The sequence below is a fragment of the Hippoglossus stenolepis genome, chromosome 18 (assembly GCF_022539355.2).
Source record: "Hippoglossus stenolepis isolate QCI-W04-F060 chromosome 18, HSTE1.2, whole genome shotgun sequence".
NCBI lineage: Eukaryota > Metazoa > Chordata > Actinopteri > Pleuronectiformes > Pleuronectidae > Hippoglossus > Hippoglossus stenolepis.
In genome coordinates this window covers 13,187,338-13,204,991 of record NC_061500.1, presented here as the reverse complement: position 1 = coordinate 13,204,991, position 17,654 = coordinate 13,187,338, and the positions used below count along the sequence as shown (strand labels likewise).

The window sequence follows — 17,654 nt, the reverse complement described above, 5'->3', positions numbered from 1 at the left end:
GATAAATCATTCTCACTGAACATACTTTGCGAGGTCGGACCCCAATTTATTCAGTGAGATTCACTTGCTCGAGGAGTTGTTTTGTGAAAAAGACAACATGACATAGTTTTTTTTAAATAATGAAATCTATAGGCTACAGCTAAACAATGTGTGACCTGTATAATAAGAATCAGGTTTAACCACACAGGATATACAAATGTTCTGTAGTAAAGAAGCACCTGCTGTTTAATGACTTCTGTAAGGTTTACAACCATTCAAGAACACATTAACCACTGGTATTAAAAGCATGATAACTTGACAATACCCATTTTTACAAGGCCCTTCCACAACCGCTGCAGGTTATTGGAAGTTTCCTTTTACTTTATTGAACATGTGTTATTGTAGCTTTTTGTAAGTTTTATCCAGCCTTTGTGAATATGACTTCACATTTAGTTTTTTTTATATTTTATGGCCTCATTAAAAGAAATGACAAAAGAAACTTTTCCCATGCTCTAGTTATTGGAGAAAGACCACAAGCAAACAATAGAAAACGTGGATGTTTTTATTTATCTGTGTAATCATGGCCGGGACTTTTGTTTCTTATGGTGAGTAGAAGGATGTTTTTAAAGATATTTGACATAATAGCAAGAAAAGCACAGATGTAACTAATAGCATTTATAACAACTGGACTCAATTAGTTCCTGCTTAATGTTAGGCCCTGGTTAATGTTATACTTGTGCTTTTCCTCTTCCTTTCCATTAGACTGACAATCCAGGCCTGAATTCATGGGTTTTGCCTGAACCTTGTCACCACTCTTTCCTCACGTCCTTCACAACTAATTTGGCCTCATATCACAAAGTAATTTGGACAAGATGGAGAGACTGGAGAGGAGAAGATGGGAGGGGAGTAGAAGGTCAAGTGGAGGACGTTTAGGAGTTTATTTGCTTCATCATCATCATCAACAATGGACGTCTGCCAATGATGAAGTGGCAATAACTGACATACAGCCAACTGCAGCCTCACATACTCCCCAGCAGGGATCCTTTTCCTATATTCTTTATGACAGTTTGGACTCGTCGTTATGATGAAGAATAAATTTGATCAGATGCCTGTCTGGCTGTATTGGATGGTGGATGGGAATCTAATAAGCAGAAGTGGATAAAAGTTCAGCACATTACTGAAACATGCCCACCACACCACAAATGACATTACAAGTATAGGGCTGTGTTATATGGTCAAAATTTATATCTAGATGAACATTTTTGTATCAGTTGATATCGATTATTATCATGACAAATGTCACGAGAAAAGTTTGTGGTTTTCACCTCTTCTTCATGAGTAGAGAATGGCAGCAAAAACACTTCACAAATCTGAGGTTGTTCAGTTATGTGCTGTGTTATATTGCTATGGATGAAAATGAAAATAATTGCTGATAGTTCCCAGCCCTAATTACAAGTCAAGAAATAACACTGATGTGATTGTATATCTGCATTACTGTGTTGGTATTTTAACAGCTATCAATTCATATATTAAATGATCTCAATCATATCATTTATACGATTAAACAGAAGATGACAACATGTCCACAACAAAGAACAATAAACATATCCAACGCATTTCCTATTCCCTCTGATTTACAAAGAACATGCAGCAGCATCACGATGCACGAACAGAGGAAGAAACAGATAAGATACACGTATGCTGCCATCTAGTGCTCATAGGCTGTACTGCATAATAATAATGTTAACTTTATATTTAATATATAATTTTTACGAATAAAAGGCTGTTATATTAATACATAGATCATATATTTTGCATTTAGGTATGATTGTATAAACCAAGGGTCAACATTGTTATATCATCAGAATTAATAGATGCATAAACTTTTGCACATGCCACAGTATTATTATTATTTTCTATATTTTAGTTTGTATGGAAATAGGCTTATTTTTATGTCTATCCGCTGCAGGGGTCAGATTTATGAGGTTTTTTTTTAAAAGAGTGGGTTGTGCGAATATACTTTCTAAAACTTTCAGTTGTACAGTTTCCGATTACCGTGAATGCCACACGGGTGATACGTTCAAAGCTCCTTTCAGAGCTCGTCCTACGTCACTGACACGGCCACCATGTTGGATCAGGAAGTGGACGGAGTCGGAGCAGGAATCCCGAGCAGGGCTTAACGTACTCTGCCGTCTTCATCCGATCGACCCCCCGCACCGTCTCCACGTCCGCGCCCCGGGTTTCATGCCGTGTTGCTCGCCTGCCGGTCCAGGTCGCCGCTTCTCCCCGCATCCGATCAATTTGCCGCAGCCGCGATGAACTCTCTCTCTCAGAGGAACTCGGGCCTCGTCCAGCGGCGGAGCGAGGCCATCCGCAGCGCCGCCGCCGACAAGGACAGGGAGTCCGGCGGGGAGGAGGAGGAGGCGCGCCGCGGGGAGGAGGAGGACGACGACGACAAGGGGGACTCGAAGGAGACCAGGCTCACACTGATGGAGGAGGTGCTGCTGCTGGGCCTCAAGGACCGAGAGGTGCGGGCTCGCTTTTTTTCCCCCCAATCTGTAATCTCGTAACTTCAGCATTAACTCACAGTGTCGCTCCGCTTAACGTCACGCTAATTTATCTAATCCCGGCGGTGGCTAACTATTCCCGGGTTTGTTTGGCGGAGGAAGGGGGGGAAGTTGGCTGGTTTGAAAATGTAACGTTAAGCTAGTTAGCCTGTGTTCGCAGGGCAGCGTGTCACTAACACACATTGTCAACACCCAGTAACGCGCGGCTGTTTATGTGTGCAGCCGAATAAAGGGGTGAAATGACCGGATTGTTGAGCTCCGTAGCTCCGGGGCAGTTTTCTTCCTGTTCGACAACTCGCCCACCGGCCTGCTAACACGTCAGCTAAAGTAAACAAGTTCCGCACCTTGGCTCATTGTATGCCGCTTCTTCTCCTCCTCCTCCTCCTCCTCCTCTCCGCAGGGCTACACGTCTTTCTGGAACGACTGTATTTCTTCCGGGCTTCGCGGGTGCATGCTGGTGGAGCTGGCTCTCAGAGGGAGGCTACAGCTGGAGGCCTGCGGCGTGAGGAGGAGAAGCCTGCTGTCCAGGAAGGTGAGGCACCGCGCCGATGTGGTCAGGTAAACAGTCAGTGCGTCCGGTGGAGGTAAAGCGACCAGGGCCGAGGACGGAGGGGGCCGAGGTGGGCTGGGTTGAGCGGGACAGACGTGGCGAGCTGGAGCGAACTTCTCCACCGACAAAGTAGTTATTCAAGAGCAAGAAGATCATGATCAGAGAATAAAGGCCTCATATTGCCGTAAGATTCTTAGATCAAAGTTGTTGTGACTCTACGAGACTATTACGATAAAGCTTTCAAGAATAAAGTCATAAAATTATGGGGGAAAGTTCTAATATTACCAGAGTAAATTCATAATGTTACGAAAAGAAGTATTACGTTTACAAGAATCAAGTCTTAATGTTTCAAGACAATAGTTGTCACAACAATTTTGTAATGTTGTGGGAAAAAAAGCTGTTAATTTACAAGAAAAAAGTCGTTTTATTACCAGAGTAAATTAATTATGTTACGAAAACAAAAAATACGCTTACAAGAATAAAGTCGTAATATTACAATTGAAAAAAGTAAATTAAAAACCATAACGTTGCAGTATTAGAAGAAAAGAGACATACATTTACAGTATTATGAGAATAAAGTTGAGATATTATGAGAAAGAAGTCTTACTATTAGGCTCAGCTTCATGTTAGAGAGGGGATATCAGAAGTCCAGCCCGTCGCCTGTGTTAGAATGAGGAAAGTGGGGCGTCTTATTCATGAATACTTATATCTTTTGTCTTATCAGCACCACATTATTATATGTATCGGCACTTTGTGCAAGAAACTGTCTATTTTGAAGACAGAACTACTTGGACGAGGAAATGTTCGATGGTGGTCGACTGCCAGGTATCATTGGTTGTATCATTGACTTTTTATAGTAAAATTACAACTTAATTCTCGTAGGATTTTGACTTTATTCTCGTTATATTACATTATTCTCAAAATCTCTGCAGTTCATATGTGAAAATCTCTATACAAATACGCATAACTACATACAATCGAGCACAAGCCCCTTAATTAATCATGCAACCAAAATAAAACATACAAATAATATAAATTATGATCAATAAACAGATTACAATGTTATCAATAAGGTTTTATTGATTTACATCAATAAATGTTCACCAGTTTACACATGTTAACAGCTGTAACAGTAAAGTGATGTATACTTGTTACATCAATAACACAGCACAGTGTTGCTGCTACATTATATATTGGCCAAGTTCTTGCATCGCTGCAGGTGTAGAGAAGAAATATGCAGGTTGCTCATTTGATCAGTGTAACCGGCCAAAAATGTCTTTATTTAATACAAGCCGCACAACACCCTGTGCTTTTGATCTTGTAAACAAAAGAAAGTATTTCTTCCGTGGAGACCGGTTGTCTGCACATTGCTAAGAAATCCCCCTTGCCAAACCTGTAGCTGAAAGGCCCACAAAAGTCTCTACCAGGTAATTTGAAGACATACTTGTTCATGCAGCATCCTGTCTAAGTGAGTGTTTGCTTAACAAGAGGCGTTGTCGACCATCGTAGTTCAAATATGTTTTACGAATGTTTACCAAGGTTATCTGCAAGTCAGACGCTCCGACGGGAGACGTGCTGCTGGACGAGGCCTTGAAGCACGTAAAAGAAACCCAGCCTCCTGAGACGGTCCAGAGCTGGATAGAGCTGCTGAGTGGTGAGATAAAAAAACGCTGCCCCGTTTGTTAACCAAAGCTTAAAATGATCAACTCACTATCACTTGTTGAGCATGTGACCTGGTTTCATTATTATGTTCACACCTCTTACATTTCAATCTGTACTGGTTGCCCAACCAGTTGACTGGTGTAAAATTTATTGGCAGCATTTTTTGGATAATCGTATCATCATTTCCGTAGTTTTTAAAGCAACAGTCTCAAATATTTGCAGGTTCGAGCTTCTTACATGTGATAATTAGTTGCTTTCTTTGTCCTATTTGACAATAAACTGAATACATTCTGTTTGTTTATTTATCTCAGAGGGACAAAACAAGACACTTGAAAATGTCCCCTTTTGCTGCATGAAATTGTAACGTGCATTTTAATGATTTTGGGACCAACCCACAAATTGAGAAAAGAAACGATACATAAATCGATAGTTGTTGGTAGACATTATCAGTATACTTTGAGTAATTGATAGATTGATTTACAATGCTTGTTGACACTAAAATATTAATTTAATATCAATCTTAGTTTATTAGAACCATCAACACCACTCATCCAAAATGTATAGTAATTAATTTGGAATCAGTAGAATAAACAACTTTTAAATTACCGGACATGACTTCTCTCTCAACACTTTTCTCCACCAAGAGACGACTCAAAACGTTTAAGTGACAAAACGACACTGACATCAAATGTCTTAAAACAGATGGTGTTGTTTTCCTTTCAGGAGAGACCTGGAATCCGCTGAAGCTGCACTACCAGCTGAGAAATGTTCGAGAGCGTCTGGCTAAGAACCTGGTCGAGAAAGGCGTCCTCACCACCGAGAAACAGAACTTCCTGCTCTTCGACATGACCACGCATCCACTCACCAACAGCACCATTAAACAGGTAAAGTGCCTCTTTGTTGTGCAGTCAGGTTGATAAAGCTTCTCAAGTCATGGAGGAAAATCCGTTTGAATAAGTATTGTTGGAGATTTTTGCCTTAATGATTGTCTGTGAACTTTGTTGTTCAGCTTTTACGAGGTTAACAATCACCCTCAGCCTAAACGTCAGCAGCTTTGAACTGAACGTGCACAATAAAAGTCCAACTGAAATTAAAGTTTTTTTTACTGCTACAGCATACATATTGTATCTGCTCTGCCAATTACCCTCCCTACCTTTTTGAAAAATTCACCACCCATGATTAGCAGCTTATATGTTTCCATTAACCAATCAAAAACCAAGCAATTCTCGGGAGCCATAACTGCAGCGTGGGCTTAAAGGAAGAACTTGTTTCCATACAGCCAATTCAATTATTTCATCACTTCCACATTCTAGTTATAACTGTCTGTGTCTTTTCTAACTTATAAACATTAACACACGTCTTTTCCTGAACCTCAGCATGCGACCAAACAAACACTCTTTAGCAAAAACTGCTGTCTTCACATTTACTTTAATTTATTTTTGAAAATACACACGTCTTCAGCTGTGTTTAACACTGCTGCTTTATTGCAATGCAAAACACAACTTTGTGATTTTTATCTCAAGAGAGGTTGAGAAACAAACTTCCTGTCTCACTGCTGTTTCTTTACACTAATGTCTCGTCTGACAAATTTGTTTGTCTTACAACACTTCGTGTGACCACTGACCGCAGCATAGAGAAGCCAAATTAAATTTTGAAGGTGGGGAAGGGTGAACCAGACAGGAATGGAAATGTGTCAGGAAAAAGTAGCTGTTGGCTGGTGTGATTGCCAGCGGTGAATGCTGTAATAAAAATGTATTAGAACCAAAAGGACATACTGTTTTCCTGCCATATTTACAATGATTGTGCCACTGTTAAAAGTTTGAACAGTATGAAATCAACTGACATGCTATTGTTTAACACAGCGGCCATTCTTTATTTCAAGTTAAGCGAACCATCTGCAGGCTGTTGTTCCATATTGAATATGGATATGAGAGCAGTATTGTTTTCTCTTTTCCTTTACGTAGTTAAAGGTATTTAAAGCTTAAACGTGATGCATAAAACACACATATTCCTGTTGTTCCCTGCAGCGCCTTGTCAAGAAGGTCCAGGAGTCTGTTTTGGAGAAGTGGGTCAACGACCCCCACCGCATGGACAAGCGGATCCTGGCTTTGATCCTCCTGGCGCACTCGTCCGATGTCCTGGAGAATGCCTTCGCCCCACTCCAAGATGACCAGTACGACCTGGGCATGAAAAGAGTCCACACTCTGCTAGAGCTGGAGCCGGAGAAAGAGAGCGCGAAGCCCAACGTCAACGAACTCATGTGGGCTGTCGTGGCCGCGTTTACTAAATGAAAACACCTGATTGGTTGGACTGAAAGATCTGGCTTTGGTCTGTGTTATTTAATTGGTTGAAGGACTTCACTTAATCAGACAGACTTCACTTTAATGAGACAATCTGTCGGGGAGCCTGTTTGTACTGTACATCTATTCCGGAGGACAATTGGGGGGGTGGGGGGAGGGGATAGTGCATATTAACCCAGTGCAATCTGATTGGTGGTGGGTCTCACCAAGTCACATTTGGTTGGCTGGAAAAGTCTCTAAATTACAAGTGACTGGCTGCTTTTTCACAGTGAGGTAAGTGATCTGTCACTTTGAGGCTGGATATACTTGTAAACACTGACTCTACGAACAGTCGGGCTTCTGTTAATGTTAGACGGCATCAAAGAACAAAGCAGACGGCAGAAGTAGTCATGGTGAATATGAAGATTATGACTGAGGCCAATTTTCCCTTCTACACAAAGGAAACTCTCCATTACAAGACCTGACCAGAATCAAACCCTGGTCTCCACACTCTTCCCCATGCTTATGCAAGGACAAAGGATAGCAAGCTATTGGCGCTCTTTGCACTCACGCAGGTCTCCTGCTTCCACCTACTCATTCCCACTTGTGTTGGGAGATCATGCTTCGGGTTAATGTTTGAACACACTACCTGAATGTTTGACTGACTCCCTTCCGTCTCCTTTCTTCCTCATTGCATTGTGGGGAGGAGAGAGAGCGAGAGGACTGACATAAACGCAAGTTCAGTTCCTGCATCATCGAGACTGAACTGGGTAATTTGGCGCTCATCGACTGACCTGAATGAAGAATTAAACCTTGAGTCAACAAATATCTTTTACCGTATTAGGTCGCTTCTCTTTAGCAAGGGTCCATTCTGTGTTCATACAGCAAGACACGTCTTCCGTTTTTATTTATGTTGCTAATCGATGCTTGGGATAGCCTGTCATTTATCAACTCTTTTGCACAGTCAATAGCCCTGTAGGTCGGATAGTATTTATAGGGATTATTCTTGAGTTGAGAAACCCACTTGTGAAGATGGGATTCTGAGTTGTGAACCTTAGCATCCATGGTAAAGAAAAAGAGAAATGTCCCTTATTTTTCTCTACAGTTATTGATCTCTATTGATGATGAATACTTTAAAATCATTCCTCTGGACTATTTTTAAGTGTGACTTGCTCTGTGAGGACGTGGGGGGGGAAACGGCTAGTGAGTAATTTTTTCAGTTAAGAAAAAAAGTTTAAAGGGTTAATTCACCCAAATTATATATAAAAATCTATATATATTTTCTTAGTTAACACTAGTGGTATCAAGCCTTGCAGATAGCTTCTGTTATATATTACGTTTTGAGACACTCGCCTCTGAGACATCTGCTTCTATTCTAATGCAATGAGGGTGAAATGGATTTCCTTCTAGATCAGCAGTAAACATAATTCAAATGCAACATTTAATGCAGGAGTTTCCCTGTGACTAATCCACAGACTTCACTGTGAATGACTTTCTAAAGAAAGATAAAAGAAATTGCCCCTATGAGAACAATGAACGCTATGTCCCGTGGTTTACACTATCAGATAACAACAGAGGTAAGTGACGAAAATGCATTCTGTAATTTGGGTGAACCCTGTCTTTAAGTTTCCCTCTTGCAATGTAATGTATTTTTCAGTTTGTACATCACCTAATGTCTACCTAAAAAGCCCATGTGGGTGTGTTGTATTGATTAATACCTGCAGGTGACGGGGCCCGGATGAATCCTAGTTTAATACTGAGCAACAGTCCTAACATGCTTTGGTGCAGGTCTGGGAAAACTCCCGTTTCCATGTAAAGTCACAATTGTAAACATCAATCTGGTTTGATTGGTGTGATACATGTATGAAGCTATATCATCTATTGTCTCATGGCATATTGCTCTGTCTGTTTCATTTTTCTAACTACGAAACACCTGTAGGTAGGAAGAACTCTTGAGATCTGTTTACTGCAAAGAGACCATGCATGCTATTGGTGGAGGGCTGGGGTACTTGTGGATGTAGCTACAGAAAAAGGCTTGTATGTAATTATTAGTCATTTTATGTGTACGATCTAAAGGAATTCAATGAAAGGGATCTTCTCTCCTATCCTCTATAGTTCTGTATGCTTTTGTATTACCACACAAAATAAAGTAAGGATCCTTTAAGTGCCTGAATTTAGCACTGGTTTGCTCTTGTCTTCTTTTATATTACTTCGTTAGACGATAAGTTAATTGAAAGGAAAAGAATCTCCAGATAGTCTGAGTTTGAGGCATTATTACACATATGCAAATATTTTGCGGTTACAGGTTATTTATTGTGAGAATTTAACCTTTTACCATAACTGTAAAATAAATCTTAGATTCTTGGATGGACAAAACAGACGGGGTGTTTTAGAATCCTGATCAATTGGATAATTGAGAAAAATGATAAGCCTAATAAGTGAAAATGAAAATAGTTGCGACTATACAATTTATATTAGTTTAGGTGGAAGAGTTTCATTTTCGTCTGACAAAACGTTATAATAATAGCTTCCCATATTTGTCATATATGATATGACTTGACATACAGATTTCCATGTACGTCAGAGAAAACAATCAGGGAACAGGAATGTTATTTGTCAATATTTTCTCAAATTGTTCGTATATGATATGGATTAGTACAAACAGGACGAGGTGGCCGAGAGGTTAAGGCGATGGACTGCTAATCCATTGTGCTCTGCACGCGTGGGTTCGAATCCCATCCTCGTCGGTGTATCTTTGTTAGTCTGCAGTATCTCCATGACGACATCAAACCCATGAAGATGTGTTTGTTTGGTTGTCCATCAATTGTATTGTAAATGTGAAGCAGTTTGGCTCAGTTCACTCTGAAAACTGGAAACACAGCCTCAGTCCCAAGGTTGGATATATGTGTTTATATATACACATATATGTTAACTATATAATAGCTAAGTTTCCATTCCAGCTTATCAAATATATACAGCTCCAAAAAGAAGGAGAATTTAAATCACACATCAGACCAGACGAATTATTCAAGTTTAAAATCTCGATATTATATATATATTATATATTGTATAATTTGCTGAGAACAAAGTGACAAACACTGGAAACCAAAATCATTAACCCATTGAGAACTGGATTCACAATTCACGCTGTCTATCTATAGTCATGACGGCCAATTTTGACGTTGTGAGGACATTTTGGCTGGACCTCTCAAATTCAAGGCACTGTTTGAGAGTTAAGACTTGGTTTTAGGTTTAGGTTAGGTTTAGGCATTTAGTTTTGATGGTAAAGGTTAGGGTAAGAGGCTAGGGAGTATCAATGAGTGTCGATCACAACTATTGAGAGACGTGCATGTGTGTCTGTGTGAGGCTGAGAGTGTGAGATTCTTAAATGGAAGATTTCCATGTACGTCAGACAAAACAATCAGGGAACAGGAATGTTATTTGTCAATATTTTTTCGCAAATTTCCTGTATATGATATGGGGGGTATGTACTCATCCATATCATATACAGTAAATTTGCTTCTTTTTGCTTTTTTTGCTTCTCCATTACAATTGTAGTCACTTTCATTTGCACCAAAGCAGATGAAATTGATTCACAATCACTTGTGCTTCCTAAATGGACAGACTGACATACCTGAAGTTTGTTTCCGTATATGATATGGCTTAGTACATACAGGACGAGGTGGCCGAGAGGTTAAGGCGATGGACTGCTAATCCATTGTGCTCTGCACGCGTGGGTTCGAATCCCATCCTCGTCGGTTTATCTTTGTTAGTCTGCAGTATCTCCATGACGACATCAAACCCATGAAGATGTGTTTGTTTGGTTGTCCATCAATTGTATTGTAAATGTGAAGCAGTTTGGCTCAGTTCACTCTGAAAACTGGAAACACAGCCTCAGTCCCAAGGTTGGATATATGTGTTTATATATACACATATATGTTAACTATATAATAGCTAAGTTTCCATTCCAGCTTATCAAATATATACAGCTCCAAAAAAGGAAGGGAGAATTTAAATCACACATCAGACCAGACGAATTATTCAAGTTTAAAATCTCGATATTATATATATATATATATTATATATTGTATAATTTGCTGAGAAAAAGTGACGAACACTGGAAACCAAAATCATTAACCCATTGAGAACTGGATTCATGATTCACGCTGTCTATCTATAGTCATGAGGGCCAATTTTGACGTTGTGAGGACATTTTGGCTGGACCTCTCAAATTCAAGGCACTGTTTGAGAGTTAAGACTTGGTTTTAGGGTTAGGTTTAGGTTAGGTTTAGGCATTTAGTTTTGATGGTAAAGGGTTAGGGTAAGAGGCTAGGGAGTATCAATGAGTGTCGATCACAACTATTGAGAGACATGCATGTGTGTCTGTGTGAGGCTGAGAGTGTGAGATTCTTAAATGGAAGATTTCCATGTACGTCAGACAAAACAATCAGGGAACAGGAATGTTATTTGTCAATATTTTTTCGCACATTTCCTGTATATGATGGCTTAGTACATACAGGACGAGGTGGCCGAGTGGTTAAGGCGATGGACTGCTAATCCATTGTGCTCTGCACGCGTGGGTTCGAATCCCATCCTCGTCGGTTTATCTTTGCTTGTTTACAGTATTTCCATGACAACACCATGAGGTTGTGTTTGTCAAATTGTCCCACAGTTCAACTAGAGTCTGATAGTGAAGCTGCTTCACTTAGTTCGCTCATGTCCTAACAAATGTAACCAAACAACAAACAAGGACTTTGGTTAGGACTTTGTTAGGACTGTCACGTGTCAGTCATGTGAAAAGACCTAGATGAGAGGAAAGTGGTGCTGTCCAGCATCTGGACATTTTATTGTTAAGGCTTCAGGTGTTGGTAATATGCATCAATACTTATTAGGTATACATACCTACCTGTGAGTGCCTTTTTATTGTTGAGAAGGGGCGTTACTGTTGGTGCTGCTCTTTTCACATGACTGTTACGTGACAGGGGCTACCCAAGTTCTAACAAAGTCCTAACCAAAGTCCTAACAGTTGTTAGGACTTTAGTCCTAAGTCCTAACAAAGTCCTAACCAAAGTCTGTTAGGACAAACAACTGTTAGGACTTTGGTTAGGACTTTGGTTACATTTGTTAGGACATCATTTAGGACTTGGTAGATAAATTGTTAGGAATTGTTTAGGCCAGTCGCTAAGCTGTAATGGAAACTTAGAAAATATACAGCTAACAAATTTTATATATGTTATAAACACATTGTGTTTCCAGTTTTCACAGTGAACTAAGTGAAGCAGCTTCACTATCAGACTTTAGTTGAACTGTGGGACAATTTGACAAACGTTGTCATGGAGATACTGTAAACAAGCAAAGATAAACCGACGAGGATGGGATTCGAACCCACGCGTGCAGAGCACAATGGATTAGCAGTCCATCGCCTTAACCACTCGGCCACCTCGTCCTGTTTGTACTAACCCATATCATATACCGGAAATTTGTATATATATATATATATATATATACCAAAAAATGAGGGGAACACTAAATCGTCACAGTACAACACCACGTCAGTTAAACTTCAGGGACATCAATCTGTCCATTAGGTTTTGAATCCAGCCCTCAATGGGTTAATGATTTTGGTTTCCAGTGTTCGTCATTTTGTTCTCAGCAAATTCTACAATGTACATCAGTAAAGATTTTAAACTTGAATAATTCGTTCATGAAAGATCTAATGTGTGATTTAGGTTTTCCCTTAATTTTTTTGAGTGTATGTTAGCTAAGAAGTAATGGAAACGCAGCTATTATATAGCTAACACTTATATGTGTATATATAAACATGTATTCATCCTTTGGACTGAGGCTGCTTCCAGTTTTCAAAGTGAACTGAGCCAAACTGCTTCACATTTCAGATGATAGTTGAACTGCTGGACAATTAAACAAACACATCTTCATGGGTTTGATGTTGTCATGGAGATACGGCAGACTAACAAAGATTAACACCGACGAGGATGGGATTCGAACCCACGCGTGCAGAGCACAATGGATTAGCAGTCCATCGCCTTAACCACTCGGCCACCTCGTCCTGTCTGACCCCACCATATCATATACGAATGATTTTATAAAATATTATTATAATGTTTTATCAGATGGAAATTCATATATTCCATTTAAACTAATATAAATTGTATAGCTGCCACTTTTTTTACTTTAACTTATTAGGTCAATTCTTTTTCTCAATTATTCCATAAATCATCAGGATTCTAAACATCCCGTCTGTTTTGTCAATCCAAGAATCTCCCACTTTCAGCCTCACACACACACACACACACACACACACACACACACACACACACACACACACACACACACACACACACACACACACACACACACACAGTAAATACTTTACATTACAGTCCCTGGTGCACTTATAATTCACATTTCACAAACATATTTATACATATAAAATGTATCATATAACGACACCTAGCTCATTGAATTTGTGAAAGGGATCTATTGGAAGAAATTGAATATAACATAATCCTAGGGATGTTTTCACTAGTGTGTTTCATCAAATTGCACAAATTGTTGTTTTCTTTACCCTAGAAATGACGCTTTATATTTAAATACTTTAAATTGACATCCTCTCTATGGAGGCTGCCATGTTTTTTACAGTAGCCAATACTGGGCAAACTGAACACCTTTTGAGATTGTATGACAACTGAAGGCTACCTGTAGTTCTCTTTAATATTTGGAAGGGGAGGGTGAGACACTTCAACACTTCAACACTAGATGTCCCTAAATTCTACACACTGAACCTTTTAGACTTGGTTTTAGGGTTAGGGGAAGTATTATGTGTAGTATTAGGGTAATAGGGTAAGTATTATGTATTATGTCAATGAGTGTCCTCACCACTATAGAGAGATGCGCGTGTGTGTATACAGTCTCATATCTACTGCACAGACCGAAGAGTGGTATCAGTTTTCTAACTCTCTGCAAGAAAGTGATTTAAAATTATTTTCATTTAACTCGCCCGAAGCAGTTTACTTCCACAATCACACATGACCCGAGGGACTGGACTGATTTTTATATATTTATTAGACACTCGTGAAACACTTCCCATAACATGGAAGACATATGCTCAAGTCACAGTGAACATAATGTGACAGCGTTAGAGAGCATGACATGCATTAGAGACCCCATATACAGTCAGATGTACAGAGGACATGTGACAATCCGCAGTGGTTAACTTCCATCCAGCAGTTCCTCCCTGGTCCAGGCTGAATGTGAGACTGTCAGTGGATTGGCAGCATTCCACACAGCTGGGCTCAGCTCCTACATGACAATAGTCAACCGAACAGCAAGCCGGTTTAGGTGTGTCCACAAGCGTATGTACATCCCACTTAAGAGCCACCATTTTGCCACCCGCGGTGATTTTGTATCCAAGAAGTTTTTCCGGATACATTTGAGTCGAGCAATATCCGATTCACGTTGACGTCCATCGACTCCATGTCTCATCTGACCTTAGTCACAGTCTTGTAGTTCCTGATCAGTATTTCCAGCAGCTTGTATCTCCAGTAGAGCTCGTCTCCAGCTTGGCGAAGCTCGTGAGCACAGTGAGCAACAACAGCGCTAAGATCTGTGGGTGGAAGACACGATGAATGAATCCATGAATCCATGAATCAATGATCAAATCGATTAAATGAAGCTTGACTAAAGCCAGTTAAAGTTCTTAGATACTCACCGTGGTCAACCATTGCCATAATGCTTCTGTCTGTGAGAGAGAAGAGTAGAAACTTGCTTTAAAGTCCCAGTTTTGTCTCTTCCTGTTTGCGCTTATGAAGCTCTGTGGTTGTGGCTTGACAAGAAGGAACAGGTTTGAACTATAGATAGGGGAGCAGGCTTAAATACTGGTTGTGACGCAAGTTTACAGCTGAGGAATCCCCTGCAGTCTCAGCCAAGCTCCTCCCAGTCGTAGCTACGCTTCTCTGTTTACCTTATAGTTATTGGAAACCTTTAATCAAAAGCATTACATAAATGATGTTGTACTGTTGTTCACTTTGTGCTTGTACTGTTTGTGCCTGACAGGTGTTTTGTACTTTTACTTTTGATCAACATAGACACGATTATGTGGGCAGATCACGTGAGAATTAAAGGTTTTATTCACACATAAAGCCGCTGAATTAGGAATTTTGTTTTAGTGATTTGATAATTGGAAGATTCATTAAATTTGTACGGAAAATAGCAACGTGGCCAGCTGTGTTGTGACACGTGGAGCAAGGTGCACACACAGAAAAGATGTGTTGCTTTTTTCCAAGCGTTTTTTCGAGGTTTAAGTTCACAGCAGCATTAGTTACTGATTGTTTGTCCCGATGGGGAGATAGTGAACCAAAGACATTCAGACACGTGGCTTGTTTTTACAGCCCAGTCATAACTTCATACAGAGAGGTCAGTGTTATACAGCAAGTTGTCATAACTATCACTGACTATTTACTAAACAACAAAGAGCCATTTCATTCATGGGACACCTCCTCTAATGTAAATTTCACACTCCAAGGCAGTGACCTATAAGTGCACCAGGGACTGTAATGTAAAGTATTTACTGTGTGTGTGTGTGTGTGTGTGTGTGTGTGTGTGGTGTGTGTGTGTCCCTCTGGAGAGGAACCAGACATGCAGTCTCAGCACCGTGCACACTACAGGCATAGTAGACATGTTGAAACCTGTTCTGCAGCTGTCTTCCTCTTCTTCTGAACAGGGAAGTTCCCTGGAAATCACGTTTTCTGCTCATGTGATTTGACCGCACGCCACCAGTGTAGCATTGCCTCATTCTGAGGAGAGAACATATGTAAGTGTTGGTCAGTCAAATGTTAGAGTATTACAATTGACAATTTAAAGTTGAGATAAGGAGAAAGGAGCAGAGGCAGAAGGATGAAAACCTGCTGGGAACACATTCATTCTTAAGTTAAAGCAAAGAACAATTACCGTAGTTTATATATATACTATATATATATAGCAGGGGTTTTAATTGACTGGTCTCGTCTCTGGGGATTGGGTCCCACTAAAGGGTCATAAGATAAATCTGTCCTTAGATTTAGTTGTGAGATAAATAAGGTGAGAAGAAAAAAGAAAAACAATGTTTATGCGACACACATTTAACTTTATCTTTGCTTGTTTGTGACATATTGGATTGAGATTCAATCATTAGTCCCTTAATCAGTTAGTTGATTGACAGAAATAAAAAGCCATCTATTTTCATAGTCTAATAATAGTTTTACTAAGCATATCCATATCCACATCTGGTTCAAGTTTTTGAGATGACTACTAATTGTTGGTCGACCAAAACAAGCAATCAGTAAAAACCCACTTTTTTCTATTGTCTTTCTTTTTGTTCTCTTTTTGAATAGGTCTAAAGATTTTTATTATTGATAATTCAGAAGAAACATAACTAGTTCATATTTGAATCTCTAGTATCAAAACTGAAACTGACTAAGGAGCCTGGAGGGGAAATCACACTGGGGCGTAACTGCATCATAAACATGTGACGTAACAAAACTCATTCACCTAAGTTATGTGCCAAAAACACGTGGAACCTGAGGTTCAATCATAGACACCATTTTGTATTTCATCAACCTAATGTAGAATATATAGTTTATGAAATCTTAGTCTGTGAGGTAATTAGTAACTGTGTAGTACAGGAATAAAAAGTCCACTATCTCCTTATTAAAAGTGGAGGAATAAGAATAAAACATGAAATAGTAATAAGTAAAGTTCAAGTCACTCTTAATACATAACTTAAAGGGGACATAGCATGCCCATTTTACCACAAGTTGATATGGTTCCTTGGGGTCTTAATGAAATGTCTGTAACATACTTTGGTCAAAATACCACAAGGATCATTTAAAACAGCACCCTTTTTACCCTGTATAAAACAGCCCTCCACAGAGTGACCTGTTTTGAGTGCCTGTTCCTTTAAATGCTAATGAGCCAGCTCCCCCCTCCCCCCTCTCCCCCCATGATTTTAAACAATATAAATTACATATTTTATATGATATAAATTATCAAATATGCATCCCATATTTTGTATTCCCATTCTGTTGTCCTGGAGTTTTAATTTTCCCAATTTTCCCAATCACATAATTAAATGTCCCCCTCTGCCCATCTACTACAAGCACACAAGCAGATAGACAGAGAGAGAAAGAGAGGGGTGGGGGGGGCTATGAAGACCATCATTTACCCCCGAACCCCGACAACGTGTAGCAGCACTAACAAAGTGGAATTTTCATAATATGTCCCCTTTAAGCAAATGTTTTTTTTTTTAGCACAGTCGTGTTCCTGTTTAATGTAAAAGGAACTTCGATACAGATAAGAGTGCAGGTAAAGGTCGTCTTTATTACCACATCCTGAATGTCGTGCAGAGAGAGAGAGAGAGAAAAGAGGGAGAGAGAGAGAGAGAGAGAGAGAGAGAGAGAGAGAGAGAGAGAGAGAGATTCATTGTAAATATACCATGAATCGTGGTATCAGTGCGACTGTATTTTGTACATTACGTCAGCAAAGTTTCTGTTGTTCTTGTTGTGGTGAAATTATCTTACCCACAACATGTCAACCACAAGGTGTGTGTGTGTCTCTGTGTGT

The 17,654-nt window shown here is 39.7% G+C and overlaps 1 protein-coding gene and 5 non-coding genes across 6 annotated transcripts; 4 read left to right on the top strand and 2 right to left on the bottom strand.

Annotated features, from left to right (window-relative positions):
- Window positions 1-2,093: 2,093 nt before the first annotated feature.
- LOC118125739 (Golgi phosphoprotein 3) lies at window positions 2,094-9,214 on the top strand. Its single transcript, XM_035184660.2, has 5 exons — window positions 2,094-2,507; window positions 2,947-3,078; window positions 4,636-4,750; window positions 5,482-5,642; window positions 6,786-9,214. The coding sequence occupies exons 1-5, from the start codon at window positions 2,295-2,297 to the stop codon at window positions 7,047-7,049; spliced, it is 885 nt and encodes a 294-aa protein (XP_035040551.1). The 5' UTR covers window positions 2,094-2,294; the 3' UTR covers window positions 7,050-9,214.
- Window positions 9,215-9,702: 488 nt separating this feature from the next.
- Window positions 9,703-9,784, top strand: trnas-gcu. Its single transcript has one exon. It is a non-coding gene; the product is annotated as a tRNA-Ser (tRNA).
- Window positions 9,785-10,713: 929 nt separating this feature from the next.
- trnas-gcu lies at window positions 10,714-10,795 on the top strand. Its single transcript has one exon. It is a non-coding gene; the product is annotated as a tRNA-Ser (tRNA).
- A 761-nt stretch (window positions 10,796-11,556) lies between these two features.
- Window positions 11,557-11,638, top strand: trnas-gcu. The gene has a single exon. It is a non-coding gene; the product is annotated as a tRNA-Ser (tRNA).
- A 763-nt stretch (window positions 11,639-12,401) lies between these two features.
- trnas-gcu lies at window positions 12,402-12,483 on the bottom strand. Its single transcript has one exon. It is a non-coding gene; the product is annotated as a tRNA-Ser (tRNA).
- A 539-nt stretch (window positions 12,484-13,022) lies between these two features.
- trnas-gcu lies at window positions 13,023-13,104 on the bottom strand. Its single transcript has one exon. It is a non-coding gene; the product is annotated as a tRNA-Ser (tRNA).
- Window positions 13,105-17,654: the final 4,550 nt, after the last annotated feature.

Bases quoted from the DNA above. Each gene is read 5' to 3' on its own strand.
- LOC118125739 (XM_035184660.2), top strand. From the start codon at position 2,295: ATGAACTCTCTCTCTCAGAGGAACTCGGGCCTCGTCCAGCGGCGGAGC. The intron at 4,751-5,481 runs GTGAGATAAAAA...TTTTCCTTTCAG, and splicing joins CTGGATAGAGCTGCTGAGTG to GAGAGACCTGGAATCCGCTG. The intron at 5,643-6,785 runs GTAAAGTGCCTC...TGTTCCCTGCAG, and splicing joins CCAACAGCACCATTAAACAG to CGCCTTGTCAAGAAGGTCCA.